This window comes from Zootoca vivipara, chromosome 4, assembly GCF_963506605.1.
Source record: "Zootoca vivipara chromosome 4, rZooViv1.1, whole genome shotgun sequence".
In the NCBI taxonomy this organism is placed as follows: domain Eukaryota; kingdom Metazoa; phylum Chordata; class Lepidosauria; order Squamata; family Lacertidae; genus Zootoca; species Zootoca vivipara.
The window spans coordinates 35,855,400-35,868,280 of NC_083279.1; the positions used below are offsets into that span (position 1 = coordinate 35,855,400).

Below are 12,881 nucleotides of genomic sequence, written 5' to 3' on the forward strand. Positions count from 1 at the left end.
GCTTGAAATGTCAAAATAAAAAATGTTGCACCCTAAAGTGCTAGCTTTTTCCCCCTTTTTTTAAAGGTCTGAAAAGACAGAAGAAATCTCTCTCTCTTATTCCTATTTCCAGAACACATGGTCCACCTGATGAAACTGATTAGCAATAATGTCAGAAGAAAATTAATTTTTCATATAATACATGCATCCACTGGTTGGATGCCATTAAAAAACAAAAGGCGAACTATCTTCTAAATGTCTGCCAAGTGATAGCTATTAGCTAAATGGAACCTCCAATTTCTAAACAGAACCTCCACTTACCAGGTATTAAATCAAACACACAAGAGGCATGACTATCACGGTAACCTCCTGACAGTAACCATCTAGGACTGCCTCCAGTCTACTTCAGGCTGCCCAAGAAACACCTCTCCTCACCCGAGAAGCCAAAAGCTGTGTCCAGAATGGAAAGGGGGGGGGGGTATGCAAGTCATCCAAAGTTCAGGGTTCATATAAGGCCACAGAAGCTTATAGACAGCAGTGACAGCCTTGAGCAGTCACCCAATCAAGGACACAGAAAGCCAGAATCTGGAAAGGAAGGGTGATAGGAATCACTCTTCCTTGGAGACAAAGCAAGAGTACAAGGCACAAGTCTATTCCAGGAGAGAAGTAATTTCCGGTTCTCCCCGCCCCTGCCCCCCACCCCCCAGTTAAAGTGGATCTTTTTTTATTTTTCTTGCGCTTGCCTGCTCTCTAGAGAACACTAATGGCAGGCTTCTGCTTCCCTGCTCTGCTCCTTCCTGTGATCTAAGCCTTAATGGAACCTGTCACAATTCCAAACCCAGAGTAATCTACTAAAAATGAATCCTAGATTTTCTGTTAAGGGCACACCTGACTCCCTCGTGGCACCAAAATTCACAATGAAACAAGACTGATAACTGTATGAGTGGGATTCAGGACGTCAGAGTAATGTAGTACTCTGAAGTGAATGTCCAAAATCTTGCAACATATACAAGTATGCTTTAAAAGCAAGGTAATTTATACCTGTCATTCCTAAATCTTTGGAACCACTTTTCAGTGTTGAATGCCAGGTTCCCCAGATGTCGAAATAGTCTTCTGAAGCATCTGCAAAATGAGGAGAAACATAAATGCAGATTATTCTGTAAGAGTCAAACAACGGAAATAGTAGCAAGGTCCCAGAGAATTTTTTAGCCTTGCGCAAAGAGGGGAAATACCTGTTCAGCAGCGGTATCATAGCAATGGAACTTACCCCATGATTTTTTACCTGGCACCAAGCTGTGGATCATTATTCAACAGCTGGGGAAAAAACTATTTTATTTGCTTAACTGTATCCCAGCTCCTGCCCACCTAGCAGTTTGAAATAAGTACCGCTATGTACTTATTTATCTACTTGCACTTTGTTTCCCTGTGCTGCTCTGGTTTGCCAGAAGCAGCTTAGTCATGCTGGCCACATGACCCAGAAGCTGTACGCTGGCTCCCTCGGCCAGTAAAGCAAGATGAGTGCTGCAACCCCAGAGTCGTCCGTGACTGGACCTGATGGTCAGGGGTCCCTTTACCTTTATCTACTCTACAATAAAGTGCTGGCTCCATTCTCTAGAGTGAATTAATTGAAAAACTCAAAACAGGACTGAGTTGGTTTTCAGAAACAGCATGCTGGAACACTTTGAAGAACTTTCTTTCCAAATAACTGGAGGGAAATGTACTGTCAATCATGTTTAGTATCCAGAGACCAGAGAAAATTGCACGGAGATTTAACAGCAGATAATACAGGACCAAATAAGATTCTTGGAACTTGCCATATATATCATGGAGCATATATCCCGCACTGCCCCCTGCCACAGAGCAACCTCAAAAACAATTCATTCTGACCCACTTTTAATTAAGAGGTCATATGGATATAACTTTTTGATGTGTTATATTGCTGAAGGTTTTCAATTACTTCTTATAAATGTTGAAATGAATTTTGTACAAACGTGGCTTTTGAAATATCTTTACTACTGCTTTCAGTTGGTTGCAATTTTTGGAACTGTGTTTTATTCTTTTTATGTGTATTTCCTTCAGAGAGCTTCCCCCCCCCCCAAAAAAAAAGACAGCCTAGAACAATTTTAAAATATGTAATACACAGCAATAACATCACAGTGCAATTTGAAACTGGGAAATTTCATCTAGCTTTTGTGCTGAGCATACCTTTTCCAAACCACGATCCAAGGGAATTCTCTCTTGATTTGGGGTGCAAACTGCTGATCACTGTACATTGTTCTGGTACTTTGAATAACTTTGAATCGGAAGTGAGGGCCATATCGTCTTGCATTGCCAAAAGAGACCTTTCGGAGAGCACCGGGGAGTTGTTGTCATAAGGCGAGATGTCACCACTCGAGGCTCTATTTGAGTCTATGGATGGATGTCTGCCTTCCATGGAGAATGAACCTTCTGACTGGAGCATTTCAGGGATTCTGATAAAGTTTGACACAAAAACAGAAAGTTCAGCCCAGGTAAATCAATGGTGCATTTCAACAACAAGCGTGCAAAGCAGGTCCACCGATACTGGGATGAAAATGCTTCTGTAACAATGGAGACTGTTTTCTACACCACACAAGTAAAAAACACACCACCACAATATATCCAAAACAAATCAATAGATGTTTCAAGAAGACAACAACAGATGTTTCAAGAAAACAACAACAGCAGAATATGTCAGGTGAAACTATAATTTAAACAGAACTCACTTCTTGTGTTAACACTGAAGGTTTTCTCTACAATGTGATTTTTTTAAATCAAAGGATAAGAAAGGTTCCCTGACACAAAAGGGTTATTATGTATGTGTAATAGTTGTTTTTTTTCACTTTTGGAAAGTAATATAAAATTTGGTAAATTATTATGTAGGAGATGTCTAATAAAGTGACATAACGCAAGAAATGTGGAGGGTGGGACGAAGGGAAACATTCATGGAAATACTATACAACAAACTTCCAAGTTACATAAATTCTTACCTTACCTTGAATAAGCTTTGTCCTTCTTATAAAAAGAATCCCTGATAAAAGCTTAAGATGGACACTGCCTGCTTTACAAGAGATTTAACAAGAAAGCTTTCACCGTCAGTTTTTTTGGTGAGTTATATTAGTATACTGACGAAGAATAGAAAATTCATCCTTGCAAATCCAGGTATGTAAGTGGGTGGGCAATCCAGAAATAGGTGGTCATTCCAGTAGTGTTAGTAGCAAGCAATATTACATAATGCCCAACACAGCTGTATTTTTTGTTTCCATCCTGACAGGATATGTAGCAAACATGGCAAGCTTTGTTTTGTACTCCAGTAAGAGGAAATGGAAACATTGGCAATTAGCTAAAAGCAGAGTCGAGAAAGCATTTGTAATGGCATTGAGTGGAAAGCCCAGAGAGGCACTCACAATGTACACTTTACAAGTAGCAGTCTCAAGACAGCTATCTTGCCATCTTGAGAAAGAAGTGTTAGAGTAGTTCTCATATATTTTGCATGGAACCAGTTATTTCCACTGCTGGACATCTGTTTACTTCACAATGTTGAGTTTCACCATTTTCCTTGTCATTTGTCCAGCTTTAAAATCCATAATCAAGTGAAACCAGGATAGTTCCAAGAGATGTGTGGTTATAGATTCTGGTGGCTGTTGTTAACTAAACACGTATCTCACATTCCAACTTCTCATCAGGAAAAGACACAAAAAACAGCCCAGTTTATTTGTAGCCATTTCTCCAAATGGGAATGGAAACGGGCCATGTCTTATGAGGATCACATTCTTTTCATATGGAACAATTGTCCCTCTCATCTTCTAGCCAAATTCTTTCCCATGACTTCGCAATGTCGGCTGGAAACACGCTAACATTAAGACATATAAAAAGTGATTTCTAGGTACCTCATTATTAATGAGATGAATGGAAAAAGAACAAATTTTACTAGCAGCGGAACAATAGGTTAGTGACAATTCTGTCATAAGTCTCAGACACATACATTTTCCATTGTTGACCTGGGAAGTACAGTGACTGCAATTTGCAACCATCATTTTAACATACCGTATTTTTTCCATGTATAAGACACCACCATGTATAAGACGCCCCCTACTTTTGGAGACCCCAAATTCAGAAAATGGGCATATGCACTATCCGTACATAAGACGCCCCCAGATTTGTGACCTTATTTTAAAGTTTTAAAAAAACCAACCCTAGTCTTATACATGGGAAAGTACGGTAGTTTCTTAAGAAAGTGCCATCATGCATTTCAAAGAAGACTGATAAACACATCTGCATGGAACTCAGCTGCAAGCTATTGGACTGATGACACAGCAAAATGTGTGTGTGTGTGTGTGTGAGAGAGAGAGAGAGAGAGAGAGAGAGAGAGAGAGATGTCCTGAACTCTGTCCAGGAAACCTTTAAAATGACTTAATGTATAGCTGAGAACGCTACTGAGATTCTAACAGCTGCTGCATTGGCACACACTAGAAAGAAATAACATGGATATGATCCAAAACTTTCTGTGTGCCCAATACGTGCAAAACCATCCTGTACAAGTATATTCCCTACAATGGGGGAGCCAATTCCTTTTGTGTACACAGTTCTGTCCACTTTGCTGCTGTATAAGGAACATGTATGCACATGTTGGAATTTCTGTGCCCTCAGTGAACATCAGGATCATGGCTATGTGAAAGATGAACCCCATCAACATTCATGATACCAGGATACTGATGAATACATATCATTGAAGATGCTTAAAAACTGCTGCCATGTAACCAATTAAATTAGTTTATTACAGTTTCCTGCCTATTTTATAAGCAAACGGACTATACTATGGAAAATAAACATGAAGACCATTTAATGATTCTGAAGGCACTAGAATCACAACCACTCACATTAAGTTATGAAATGGACACAATTGATGACAGCACATTCTTGTTCTTTTAAATCAATGTAACAGGGTTTTGAAATTAGAAGTTTTTGAATAATTCAGCTAGAAAACACATCCCTGGTGGAAACAATGAAGGAAAAGGAAAACAAATTACTCACGATGACTGAGAAGCTTTCCTTCTCAGCAAATAGTCTACAACATCTGGGTCAGTCTCAAGTAGACTAATCAGAACTTCATTTTGAAGGTCAGCAGGGACCTATAAATGAATGAAACATCAGAAAGGTGAGTACAGAATCATGCACCATTGTACTATATAAATGGCTAAGCTTCAACAAAATGAAACAAACACACTAAAGAACAATGATTCAATGATCAATGATTTTAACTATTTGTGTGAAATAAGTACCGTATTTTTCCATCTAGAAGATGCCCCCATGTATAAGATGCCCCCTATTTTGGGGGATTTAAGAAAATGGGGGGATATATACCCCCAATTTTTGACATTATTTTTTAGGGGGAAACCTAGCCTTACACATGGAAAAATACGGTATATAAGGAAAGCACTATTATTTAACAACTGCTCTATCTTTCCACTTATTTCTTCCTTACTATGCATAAGTGCACAAGACTGTGGTTCTTATAATATGAAATAATGGACTGTACAGAGTTTGTATAAAGACTGCTCTTACTGATCGTTCAATAAAATATTGATCAAGTATCAGGCAATATTGCTGGATGCATAATTTGTTCGTAAACATCAACACTCATCATGCTTACAAAAAGAACGAGGTGTACAATGATTTTCATGTCTGTTAAGACACTAATTGCTCTTCATTCTGAATTTTATTATAAGTAGCACATTTTATTCATGAATATCTGACTTTAATGGGCTGTACAACACCTGGCAGAGATCTGGCATTCATGACTCACACTGGGATGGAATGAACCTGGGAGGCAGCACACACACACAAACACACACACAACGCTTTCAAGTTTGACTCCTGTTCACAAAACAATTGCCAAACTGAGCCTCTATCATCCTGACAGATTATTTAGGATTTTAACACATCCCTGCAGAAAGAATGTACTTAAATTAGAATTTACTTGTAGAGTGCACATATTCTCTAGTTTGTTCTGCTGCAACTTTGAAAAATATGTGAAACTGATACCTGACTATTTACTACAGAACTAAAATCAGCAGCAGATTGCTGATCCTAATTCACTGAAGAAACACAAACAACCCGTTGTAATATTATGTATTCATCCTGACAAGCAGAACCATTCTGACCTGATAATAAACCTATGCAGTAGGCCAAATATCACATTCTGTTCTACTGGATTTTATTTTGCAGATCTTGCTCCAGTTTCAGTGGTGAAGCCGGTCACAGCTGGAGGAGCGAAAGAAAACTTGGCAGCAACACACTTAAGTTGTACACTGTGGATCCACGCTCTCGTCCAAATGTTTCTCTATTTGAAACTAGTACAAATGTCAAAGTCTTAACTATAAACAGCAGCCCTGGCCTCTTACCACTTCTGGGGTTTGAAAAACAATTTTCTGCTGCTTGATAGGGAACTATCAGCATTTGCTACAAAAAGTCAACACACCTATATCTGTTGATCAATCTACCACCTTAGCAAAGAATATGAGGGTCAAATTTGCAAACTCACACACCTTGTTGTTCTCTTAGACAAAATGCTATCAGCAAATGAATAAATAAGCACAAATATAAGTATGTTCCACTATAACAGCTAAATTGAGGCAGAGGTTTGAGCCAGATCCACTGAAGCAGTTCAGTTCAATCAATAAACACATTGGCACAAATAGGAAGAATATCTACAGAGATGCTTTTCCACTGTACGTATCTAATGTCAAACTGACACACATCTGCAGCACTCTCTAATTATGAACACGTCATTTGAAACGGTACATTGTTCCCTTGCATCCAGCAAGGCACTTAGCTTGGCCTACAAAGAGGCAAAATATTTATCAGCCCCAACAAAATAATAAAACCCGCTCTAAAAAAAGCAAAGACAACAGACATTGCCCGCACCCTGCAATCTATGGCAGATTGTAAGAAAGATGTGGTAGAAAAAGGCTACTACAGCTGCAATGATCCAGTGGATAACTAGCTCAATCTTTTAACCCCATCTCTCTCCCCCACCCCATTAAAGAAATAAAAAATCTTTGTTTATTTAATAGGTTGTGTCCAAACATTGCTCCTGTTAGCTCATGCTGGCAGAGAGATGGAGAAGCTTCTTTTATTGATCTTCCACTGCAGCACCCAATATCCCCACACTGCTGAGGACTGAAGGACTCTCAGAAACAGTGTAGGGACTGGTGCAGGGATAACTTGCCCCCACCCCACAAGCAGGATCCCTTCTCATTATATTTATAACCTGTCTTTTGGCATTAAATAATATATCCTTTATGGACTTCAGAAAAGGAAGGTTCTGCATGAACTGAAAGGAGCATCTTAACTCAATTTGCATATTGTGCTTGAAGATTATAGTGAAGGAATATGAGGCAAATGAGAAGCCAAAGCAGCAAGAGTCCATGTGTCCTGAAGCCCTCCAGATGTTTTGAACTACAACTCCCATCAGCACCAGCCAGAACAACTGTGCTCATCAGATTTAGGATGCAATTAGATGAGATGTCAGTGTTCCATGTCAGAAACTCCTGTTTGTTTCTAAGGAAGTTAAAAGCAGGCTTTAGTGTTCGGGAAGCAACTTTGTGGAAGGGGGTTTAAACCCATCTTCCCCATGCCATGATGTGGGTTTATGGGAGTTGTAGTCCAACAGCATCTGGAGGGTCGAGTTTGCCTATGCCTGTTCTAGTCCATTTGGGCTACGAATAATCAGCATCACCCCTTTTCTGCTTACCAGGTGTCAGATATAGTTATTGTATTACTTCAAGCTAAGTAATAACGTCATGCAACCATAGTACTCACATGTGCAAAAGAATGTGCTATCTTGTAGAAGTTTATTGCCAAGTTAAAAATACTGTGAAGTGTGCATGAATACTTGTGGGAATATCCTTGGAGCAGAAGTGAAACCTTGATGAAAGATGGGTTTGATGAAAGATGCTTATTTTATATTTACTGCACAGAAAACTTGACAGTATGAGGAAACACTAACTGTTGTTTTGAATTTCATTTAGCAATTATGAGTTGCTGTTCCACTTTCTACCTCATATGCAAGTGAGCAATAATTTTGTAGTTCCCAAGGCCTTTCTGGTATAATTGTCAACCTCATAATCCACACTATTCACCTTACCATGGAAGGCCTTCAACGTGTGTGAAGGAATATGCATCCATGCTCATTCTTTTTTCCTTCTGAAGTGAGAAGCATCTGCGATTCTTAATGGAGCTACTTATCAAAGAATTGTACTCCCACAGGATGAAAACACTGTATGCTAATATATAAGGTACTTTATTTATCAACAACTGAAAATATATCATAACATATGATGCTATCTCGAGTTTATGATGCCAAACTGGTGTTTTGTTTTTTATCTCAGGAGATTTTCACCACTGTCTTTTTCAGCAGTGATTTGCCATACATTAAAAAGACAATGTATCCCCTTCATGGATCAATGCCTTGTCGTGGCGAAGGGGCTTGAATAACTCAGAGAAGCTATGAGCTATGCCATGCAGGGCCACCCAAGATGGACAGGTCATAGTGGAGAGTTTTGACTAAACGTGATCCACCTGGAGAAGGAACTGGCAAGCCACTCCAGTATCCCTGCCAAGAAAACTCCATGGACAAAGACAACAGGCATATAAAAGTTATGACGCTGGAAGATGAGCCCCTCAGGTCGGAAGGCGTCCAACATGCTACTGAGGAAGAGCGGAGGACAAGTACAAGTAGATTCAGAGCTGATGAAGCGGCTGGGCCAAAGCCGAAAGGACGCTCAGTTGCGGATATGCCTGGAAGCGAAAGGAAAGTCCGATGCTGTAAAGAAAAATATTGCATAGGAACCTGGAATGTAAGAACCATGAGTGGAGGTAAGCTGGATGTGGTCAAAAATGAGATGACAAGAATAAATATCGACATCCTGGGCATCAGTGAACTAAAATGGAAGGGAATGGGCGAATTCAGTTCGGGTGACTATCATATCTACTACTGTGGGCAAGAATCCCGTAGTAGAAATGGAGTGGCCCTCATAGTCAACAAAAGAGTGGCAAAAGCTGTAATGGGATGCAATCTCAAAAATGACAGAATGATCTCGATACGAATCCAAGGCAGACCTTTTAACATCACAGTAATCCAAGTTTATGCACCAACTACCGGTGCTGAAGAAAGTGAAATTGACCAATTCTATGAAGACCTACAACACCTTCTAGAAATGACACCAAAGAAGGATGTTCTTCTCATTACAGGGGATTGGAATGCTAAAGTAGGGAATCAAGAGATAAAAGGAACAACTGGCAAGTTTGGCCTGGGAGTTCAAAATGAAGCAGGGCAAAGGCTAATAGAGTTCTGTCAAGAGAACAAGCTGGTCATCACAAACACTCTCTTCCAACAACACAAGAGAAGACTCTACACATGGATATCACCAAATGGGCAGCATCGAAATCAGATTGATTATATTCTCTGCAGCCAAAGATGGAGAAGCTCTATACAGTCAGCAAAAACAAGACCTGGAGCTGACTGTAACTCAGATCATCAGCTTCTTATAGCAAAATTCCAGCTTAAACTGAAGAAAGTAGGAAAAACCACTGGGCCAGTAAGATACAATCTGGATCAAATCCCTTATGAATACACAGTGGAAGTGAGGAACAGGTTTAAGGATTTAGATTTGGTGGACAGAGTGCCTGAAGAACTATGGATGGAGGCTCGTAACATTATACAGGAGGCAGCAACGAAAACCATCCCAAGGAAAAGGAAATGCAAGAAAGCAAAATGGCTATCCAACGAGGCCTTACAAATAGCGGAGGAGAGGAGGCAAGCAAAATGCAAGGGAGATAGGGAAAGATACAGGAAACTGAATGCAGATTTCCAAAAAACAGCAAGGAGAGACAAGAGGGTCTTCTTAAATGAGCAATGCAAAGAAATAGAGGAAAACAATAGAATGGGGAAAACCAGAGATCTGTTCAAGAAAATTGGAGATATGAAAGGAGCATTTCGTACAAAGATTACCATAATCAAGGACAAAAGTGGTAAGGACCTAACAGAAGCAGAAGACATCAAGAAGAGGTGGCAAGAATACACAGAGGAATTATACCAGAAAGATATGGAGGTCTCGTACACCCCAGGTAGTGTGGTTGCTGACCTTGAGCCAGACATCTTGGAGAGTGAAGTCAAATGGGCCTTAGAAAGCACTGCTAATAACAAGGCCAGTGGAAGTGATGATATTCCAGCTGAACTATTTAAAATCTTAAAAGATGATGCTGTTAAGGTGCTACACCCAATATGCCAGCAAGTTTGGAAAACTCAGCAATGGCCAGAGGATTGGAGAAGATCAGTCTACATCCCAATTCCAAAGAAGGGCAGTGCCAAAGAATGCTCCAACTACCGCACAATTGCGCTCATTTCACACGCTAGCAAGGTTATGCTTAAAATTCTACAAGGCAGACTTAGGCAGTATGTGGATCGAGAACTCCCAGAAGTGCAAGCTGGATTTCGAAAGGGCAGAGGAACCAGAGACCAAATAGCAAACATGCGCTGGATTATGGAGAAAGCTAGAGAGTTCCAGAAAAACGTCTACTTCTGCTTCATTGACTATGCAAAAGCCTTTGACTGTGTCGACCACAGCAAACTATGGCAAGTTCTTAAAGAAATGGGAGTGCCTGATCACCTCATCTGTCTCCTGAGAAATCTCTATGTGGGACAAGAAGCTACAGTTAGAACTGGATATGGAACAACTGATTGGTTCAAAATTGGGAAAGGAGTACGACAAGGTTGTATATTGTCTCCCTGCTTATTTAACTTATATGCAGAATTCATCATGCGAAAGGCTGGACTAGATGAATCCCAAGCCGGAATTAAGATTGCCGGAAGAAATATCAACAACCTCAGATATGCAGATGACACAACCTTGATGGCAGAAAGTGAGGAGGAATTAAAGAACCTTTTAATGAGGGTGAAAGAGGAGAGCGCAAAATATGGTCTGAAGCTCAACATCAAAAAAACCAAGATCATGGCCACTGGTCCCATCACCTCCTGGCAAATAGAAGGGGAAGAAATGGAGGCAGTGAGAGATTTTACTTTCTTGGGCTCCTTGATCACTGCAGATGGTGACAGCAGTCACGAAATTAAAAGACGCCTGCTTCTTGGGAGAAAAGCAATGACAAACCTAGACAGCATCTTAAAAAGCAGAGACATCACCTTGCCGACAAAGGTCCGTATAGTTAAAGCTATGGTTTTCCCAGTAGTGATATATGGAAGTGAGAGCTGGACCATAAAGAAGGCTGATCGCCAAAGAATTGATGCTTTTGAATTATGGTGCTGGAGGAGACTCTTGAGAGTCCCATGGACTGCTAGAAGATCAAACCTATCCATTCTTAAGGAAATCAGCCCTGAGTGCTCCCTGGAAGGACAGATCGTGAAGCTGAGGCTCCAATACTTTGGCCACCTCATGAGAAGAGAAGAATCCTTGGAAAAGACCTTGATGCTGGGAAAGATGGAGGGCACAAGGAGAAGGGGACGACAGAGGACAAGATGGTTGGACAGTGTTCTCGAAGCTACGAACATGAGTTTGACCAAACTGCGGGAGGCAGTGCAAGACAGGAGTGCCTGGCGTGCTATGGTCCATGGGGTCACGAAGAGTCGGACACGACTAAACGACTAAACAACAACAAAAAGACAATGCCACAGCTGATATATAATATATAAATAGAGAGTGCTGCATGTTTTGAAATGAAAGCACAGGAGAAAAGTTTGAAGTGTATTCATAACCTGCAATAATGCAAAATAAAGAAGACTTTGCCTACCATAAAAAGCATTTCATAGTTTTCTATCATCTTTTGTACAACAGCAATGATTGCAGTACTCTCCTCGGCTCGTGCTGTACTTTGAACAGTAAATTCTTTGTCTGTTGTCTTCTGTTTGTGCAACAGGTTAGGTCCAAATATAGTGGCTAGATTAAGTGATGTCATTTTGTTGCCAGGAATCTGGAACAAAACAGAAATAAAGTTGGGTTACCTGATTCTGTAAATGGCTGCCTGGGATTTAATGTAGGCTGAATTTATCTGCCTAACCAGTTTAGAACCCCACATTGTCTTATACTCTTGAACCATCTGCCATAAAAACGATCCAAATTTGTTCTCAATATGTCTGCATCTTTATTTATCTCTCTCTCTCTCTTTTAGTTTATCAACAATGTGTGCTTTATACAAGGAAGCCTGAAGATCAGGGACACAATTGTTTCTGGAAAGAAGATCAAGCAATGACCTGTTGTATTTATAACTGGAGGCAGTTTTCTGATAAGCTGCTTTTCAGTGGTCAGGCTCTTCTATACAAATGCCACCTGAAGTGGTAAGTTTCTACTCCAGCACCAGTGATTACTGGAAACTTGCACTGCTGAAGTGGAAAGTTCCTCTGTGAGGGCATCCCTCCCATATTTATGCTGCAATGCATAAGGCAAGGGAAAGTAATATTTGGAAAGCACAAAACATATGCTAATATTCAACTTCCAAAAGAAATCTATAACCAGAACAGAAATAATCCAAAGGAAATTGTGTACAGTCTACTTTATCCATTATTTAAAATTAAAGTTTACAAAACTATGGAAAAGATGAAACAGGAATTGCTAACTTATTATTACTGCAATAAAATTTACTGAGATTAGTATGATTTAGGAAAGGAGAGAGGAGTTAAACACAGAAAATGCTTTGTTTCCAACTAGAATATATTTATATATGAAATATTTAATCAAAACATTCAGGTTGGAATTTTCATTTAAAAGCATTTCTTTTCCCTTTTTTGTTCGCAATGCAGCAAATATCAAAGGCACTTTTGATACATCACTTCTTTTGTTGTTAACAATAAAAATATTAATAAACATGGA

General features: G+C 39.9%; 1 protein-coding gene across 4 annotated transcripts in view; it reads right to left on the bottom strand.

The window, feature by feature from the left end:
* Positions 1-12,881, bottom strand: part of ARHGAP6 (Rho GTPase activating protein 6) — a 203,094-nt gene that overhangs the window by 16,344 nt on the left and 173,869 nt on the right. For all 4 annotated transcript variants that reach the window (XM_060273488.1, XM_035116652.2, XM_035116653.2 and 1 more), the window contains exons 9-12: positions 11,806-11,985; positions 5,032-5,129; positions 2,185-2,450; positions 1,021-1,101 (exon numbers count right to left, since the gene is read on the bottom strand). In XM_060273488.1, the coding sequence (XP_060129471.1) occupies positions 1,021-1,101; positions 2,185-2,450; positions 5,032-5,129; positions 11,806-11,985 (625 nt within the window). The remainder of the gene's footprint in view (positions 1-1,020; positions 1,102-2,184; positions 2,451-5,031; positions 5,130-11,805; positions 11,986-12,881) is intronic.